Source organism: Arachis ipaensis, chromosome B07, assembly GCF_000816755.2.
Source record: "Arachis ipaensis cultivar K30076 chromosome B07, Araip1.1, whole genome shotgun sequence".
Taxonomy (NCBI): Eukaryota; Viridiplantae; Streptophyta; class Magnoliopsida; order Fabales; family Fabaceae; genus Arachis; species Arachis ipaensis.
Window position 1 is genome coordinate 5,707,001 of NC_029791.2, and position 5,991 is coordinate 5,712,991.

The 5,991-nt window shown below is 34.6% G+C and overlaps 2 protein-coding genes across 3 annotated transcripts in view; one reads left to right on the forward strand and one right to left on the reverse strand.

The window, feature by feature from the left end:
* The window catches only part of LOC107609179 (molybdopterin biosynthesis protein CNX1), a 5,453-nt gene extending 1,964 nt beyond the window's left edge, over positions 1-3,489 (forward strand). Inside the window, exons 4-13 of one of the 2 annotated variants that reach the window (XM_016311034.2) lie at positions 1-101; positions 223-306; positions 417-644; positions 830-1,008; positions 1,093-1,197; positions 1,292-1,597; positions 2,092-2,249; positions 2,343-2,449; positions 2,677-2,733; positions 3,033-3,489. In XM_016311034.2, the coding sequence (XP_016166520.1) occupies positions 1-101; positions 223-306; positions 417-644; positions 830-1,008; positions 1,093-1,197; positions 1,292-1,597; positions 2,092-2,249; positions 2,343-2,449; positions 2,677-2,733; positions 3,033-3,251 (1,544 nt within the window). In that variant the 3' untranslated portion in view covers positions 3,252-3,489. The remainder of the gene's footprint in view (positions 102-222; positions 307-416; positions 645-829; positions 1,009-1,092; positions 1,198-1,291; positions 1,598-2,091; positions 2,250-2,342; positions 2,450-2,676; positions 2,734-3,032) is intronic. The other variant, XM_021107134.1, reaches the window with a different exon arrangement.
* On the reverse strand, positions 3,509-5,606 carry LOC107609180. Its single transcript, XM_016311035.2, has 2 exons — positions 5,400-5,606; positions 3,509-4,305 (listed from the first exon to the last, which is right to left on the reverse strand). Exons 1-2 carry the CDS (start codon positions 5,500-5,502, stop codon positions 3,587-3,589), a joined length of 822 nt encoding a protein of 273 aa, XP_016166521.1. The 5' UTR covers positions 5,503-5,606; the 3' UTR covers positions 3,509-3,586.

Sequence of the window (5,991 nt, forward strand, 5' to 3'; positions counted from 1 at the left end):
GACTTGATATTGAGAAAGATGCAATTGTATTAACCTCTGGAGAAAGATTAGGTGCTTCAGAGATCGGCTTGCTTGCTACTGTTGGTGTAACCATGGTGAAGGTATTCTTTAAGAGTTTCTCAAATGTGTAGCCAACAAGCTTCTTTCCATATATATATAGCTGGGCAGATTGATATGTCCTGTCATATTTACTGTTTCACTATGATAAATGCTTTAATGCAGGTATACCCTACTCCAACAATTGCTGTACTTTCCACTGGAGATGAGCTTGTAGAGCCAACTACCAGGCATCTTAATTGTGGTCAGGTATTGTTTCATAGAGGACTAGGCACTTGGTTCGCCACATTAATCGGCCACAAGTTTTGGCCAGTACATTGTTTTAAATATGTAATCTAAGCTGATGTAGTCCAATGCAGATTAGGGACTGTAATCGTGCCATGCTGCTTGCAGCAGCATCGCAACATCAATGCAAAATTGTGGACCTTGGTATTGCGAAGGATGATGAAGAAGTTCAAGGAAGGATCTTAGATAATGCTTTTGCTTCTGGTATTAATATTCTGCTAACTTCAGGAGGTGTTTCTATGGGAGACAAAGATTTTATCAAGCCTTTGCTTGAAAAGCGTGGAAAAGTGCATTTTGATAAGGCAATTGTCATGCTTTGTTCAGTTTTTCTAGTTAAAAGGATTCTGAAATTGTGTACTTTGGGACATGGTTGCAATGTTTCTATTTTGTAGAAATAATAAAATGTACCAATTTGTCTGTCTAATGCTTTGATGAGTGTGATTTTATAAATCTCATCATCTTAATATACGATTTATCTATCTTCCAGGTGTTTCTTAAACCAGGCAAGCCATTGACATTTGCAGAGGTTGACTATCAAGCAAAAGAAAGGAAAATTTTAGCTTTTGGGTTGCCTGGAAATCCCGTCAGCTCTCTAGTTTGCTTCAATCTCTTTGTGGTCCCTGCAATACGTAAACTTGCAGGATGGACAAATCCTCATCATCTGAGGTTTCAGAAACTTCTCAAGTACTAATGTTTTCAAGGTGGCCAGTTTGCTTTGACTTTTATTCATTTAATCTCTTTTCTGTTCAGGGTACAAGCTCGGCTTCATCAGCCCATAAAGACTGATCCATTTAGACCGGAATATCATCGTGCCATTGTTACATGGACTGACAATGATGGAACAGGCAGTCCTGGGTAAGTTACTTGTTATTCTTTTTAATTTTAGTGTCATTATTATTATTTTGGGATCTTGAAAGTGAACATCTATTGTTTCCCATGAATTTTCCAGTTTTATTGCTGAGAGCACTGGCCATCAGATGAGTAGTCGGCTACTTAGCATGAAGTCAGCTAATGCCTTTCTGGAGTTACCGCCAACAGGCAGTGTACTTTCTGCAGGGTCCGTAGTGTCAGCTATTATAATTTCGGACCTTGGACCTGGGGCTTTCAGCGAGAATTGTATACCATCAGATCCAGTTGTTGCATCTGGAACTAAAACACGTCGAATAACTGCAGATTCTTCACCCGATTCTGAAGTCAGAGTGGCTATTCTTACAGTGAGCGATACAGTTGCAACAGGGGCGGGTCCAGATCGGAGGTATTAGTCTATATTTTATATGATGTATGCAAACAAAGTGACATAACCACTGGAAAATGGAAAGCATTTTTATACCTTATCTGGAGTTGATTTTAGAATAAGCAGACTGCTACAATAGATATTGTTTGCTGTGCTCTTTCTAGATAGAGCTGCTTTTAGATGGTTCTGATGGAAATTTTGCACACACTGAAATCAAAATTCATATTTTTTTTACTTATTATTATTATTATTATTATTATTTTTTTTTTTTTTTGAAACTGCTGCATTAAAAGATCATTAGAATGGTTAAAGTGCCCATATCCCACTTTTTCTGGAACTACAAGGTTAAATAGGGATTTCATGTCTTATCAGTGTATATACCCTTTTTCCAATCTCAAGAAAAGGTTTCAGCACAATGGTGCTATGTAGGAAAATTTTGTGTGTTGTTTTTGTTCTTTGTTTTTTCTCCCTTAATGGAAGCATCAAAATTTGCTAACTCCTTTACTTTTAAACAGTGGTCCCAGGGCTGTTTCTGTTGTTAATTCTTCCTCGGAAAGACTAGGAGGAGCAAAAGTTGTAGCTACTGCTGTGGCTCCAGATGATGTGGCAAAAATTCAGGAGTTTCTAAAAAGATGGAGTGATGTTGAACATGTGGATCTTATACTTACCCTTGGTACATTTCTACACACATCAGTTTCGCTATTGAAGTCCAACAATTCTAGTTTTGTTGAATTGATTTCCCATTTTATTTTCCTTTCCAATCAAGGTGGGACCGGCTTTACCTCACGAGATGTAACACCAGAAGCTACAAAACAGTTGATTGAGAAAGAAACACCTGGTCTTCTGTATGTAATGACGCAAGAAAGTTTAAAGGTATGAAACTCTTGCATTTTCTGGTTTTTCAGTTCGATTAAATGATTAAATTTTATGCATGCTTAAATATGTAGCATCATGTGCATTCTTGGTCTACTTCACTGGTGGGTTGAAGCCAACATTTGTCAATTTCTTTTTTGATAATGCACAATTGATTTGACAATTGAGCTGTTTCCAGTTAAGCAAGATTCTCAACTGTCTTTTTTATGGTTTATCTGCATAAATAGGTGACGCCATCTGCAATGCTTTCGCGCGCTGCTGCTGGAATCAGAGGATCCACCTTGGTAAGGCAATAGTGGCGAATTATTGTCATCTGCTTTAAATATTAATGTGTTGAGAGATAATTGCCCATGTTTGTGCCTATTTCTCCACTATTTCGTATCCCTTCATTTGAATTGTATAGTTTGTATTGCCTTGGGACTGTGGCTTTCTAATCGTTAGACAATTATGGTTGTATCATACTTAGTTTAGGGAAGTTTCATATTAATTGATTGCTTCGAATGGTTCTCCAGGGATTCATTGTATTGTTTTATAGATTTGATTGATTTGTTAAAGTCATGGTCTTTGATTTGTTGATATTCAGATCATTAACATGCCCGGAAACCCAAACGCTGCTGCTGAGTGTATGGAGGCCTTATTGCCTTCACTTAAGCATGGTCTAAAGCAGCTTAAGGGAGAAAAGAGAGAAAAACATCCTCGTCATGTACCTCATGCCGAAGCAGTCCCTGTAGATGTGTGGGAACAGAGCCGGAAGTTAGCCATTGGTGCCGGCACCGATGTCTCTTGTTCCTGCTGCAGGTAAAGTTATTTACATTTTTTTTGTTTTGCTTCCCTTTTCTTCCTGTGCCCCCTTTGTCCCTTTATATAGAGATAAATTCTGAGAAGCAAAAGACACCAGAAGGCGAAAACCTATATGGTGATGCGGCAGAACATTTGAGTGTCCTATTGAAATGGACATGACATGTTTGTAACTTTGTATATCAAACAAATAATACAGTTACAGTGCGACTAGGCTGAAATATAGCAAAAGTCTTTCTTTCTAATAATTGCATTCTTTTATTGAGTTTACACATTTCTGTGAAATAAGTCATGAATATACTGTCAAGTCCACATGTTCTTGAACTTAAGGGAAGAAAATCACTTCTCTTGGAATTTTGATCCTCCACGAGATGATGAAAATGCAGTTTTAGCACAAAGCCCAATTCCCACTACCAATAAGGTCAGTAAACTGCAGTTCACCAATCTCTTCTGCTTGTTAATCCCCGTGTCTTTATCTTCTTTGTTGTAAACCCAGTTTGATGGTCCTAAACTCTGACTGAAATCCAAAACCTTTGTTTTGAATCTTGTTATAGGCTTGGCATTTTTGGTTTCAGTTATGCCATTATTAGCCTTGCCCTTCTCTTGAGCCACCTTTTTAAAGCTTGCTTCTGTTTTGTTCTTTACCTTCTCATCACTTGGCTCCTTCTCCTCCTTATGTGGTATCTTTTGATCAGAGGCTTCACTATCATTCCTTACTTGAGCCTTGTCTTCTTTTGCTTTTGGGGCAACTTCTTCTTGTGCAGCATTTTGCTGATGAACCTTTTCTGTTGCTTCTTCCTTAGGCCTTGAAGGAACTGCTTCTTCTGCTGGGTTTGTTGTTGTTTCCTTAGGTTTATTATCCAGTTTGGCAAACTTGACTTGTAACTTGCTACCTTCAAACTCAAACTTGGCACTCACTTTTTCTAAGTCATAGTCAGAAGGAATGCGAAATTCCAGGTCGAACCGGCGCCATCGGTTCGGGCTGATTTGTCGTTCGCCCTTCAGCTTTAGGGCTGGTTTTGATGTCACTTGAACCTTCAGATGGTCCCTTCTAAATCCTGCAGGTTGAAAACTAGATGATTTTCTTGTACACTTCGTTTCTTCCTTTACCAATATTGGTTATTTTCCAACATTCTTGATGAATAATGACATATTGATAATACACAAGTGTGAAACTCAGAACAAAAGTTTTGTTAACCATTTTCACAAACAACTCTTACATGGGTTCTTCTGTAAGATTGCCAAAAAAAAAAAAAACCTTATCTATGTAAACTACATATTATCATCAATTATATATTTTATCAAAAGTATTTAAGCAATTATCTGGAAGACCATGAAAGGATTAATTTTATCTTACAAGACACTGAAAATGATATTGATAAAGAATGTGTTTAAACTAGTGATTGATGATATGGCCTTGTGGATATTATCTACTTAATTCAGATTGATTTGCTACCACATTTTAAGAAATAAGTCAAATAACAAGAACTAATTTAAATTTATTTTGAATTCCTAATACCTTAGAAGCTACATTGAATATGACTACTCATTAATGTGGTATATTAATAAAAATATGATAACATAATAAAAATAATTAATAGTACTATGTGCATACTAAAAATTAGTTACAAATTTAGTCATTATATATTTATTTATAAATATATGTTATTTAACTTATTTTTAATATATATTTTATATTTTAATATGTATTTTATATGGGTAGTTGAATATCGGTATACAGTATATACATAACATAGTTGGAAAATAGAATAAGAATAGATGTGACTCCTATCTACAACTTTAGGGATTAAAATTAAAAAATTTAATTTCAAACTTTTAAGAATTAATGAGACTCATGTAAAATTTGAAAAGAGTTAAGTGAGTTGTACTTGTATTGTCGAAGCTAGAAATTAAAAAGAGGGAAGTTCTTTATCTAAAATAAAAAAGAAGTAAAAAAAATCCATCACAATTTTCCAATTGCAACTATTATATGAGAACTCTAACTACACCAATCATGTAAAAAATACCCATGCAATAAGATTACATTAAATTAAGCTATAAATTGGTATCAAAGGCAATAAAATGTCATCTCTATTTTGCATAATTATTATTATAAAAAAATATTATTCCAAGAGTTTGAGCATGCCCCTACCTGGTAGCATAAAAGTGAAACACCCTTCATCTTTATCCCATTCATAATATGGTTCAAAGTCTTCATAAATGCGATCAACTATTGGTTGTATTTTTGTGTACATTTTAATATATCCCTTTGTTTCTCTTTTGCTTTCGATTTTCTATGTATACAAAATAAAGGTTGTGTTTCTTTTATACTTATTGATTGATTGAATTGATGATTGATCATGGAAGATTATAGTATGCACGTGTTTTACATGCAAATAATATTCTTATTCTTGTATTTTGTTTTTGCTTTAATTATTACTTTCTTTTCTTGCAAACAGTGATAAGGACTTTAGCCTCTATAGGGTAAAGAAAAATATTATGCTTTATTTAATTAAAGAGATGACCTAATGTCCTAGAAATTCTAAAACCAGATTGCAAACAAAAATGGCTGAGTTTACATCTTTTGCCGACAATGTTTAGCTTGAAACAAAAAAGTTAATGTTGTCTTTTATTAAAAGAGCAAGATATTATTGTATATTCATCTTTTAAGACTTTCTAATATCTAATTAGAGAAATTTTTAGGATCAACAATTTTTAATAGATAAATTTTATTAATTTATTTG

Coding starts and splice junctions, on each gene's coding strand:
- LOC107609180 (XM_016311035.2), bottom strand. CDS start 5,502: ATGTACACAAAAATACAACCAATAGTTGATCGCATTTATGAAGACTTT. Junction 4,306..5,399: donor TTTCACTTTTATGCTACCAG/GTAGGGGCATGC, acceptor TTCAACCTGCAG/GATTTAGAAGGGACCATCTG.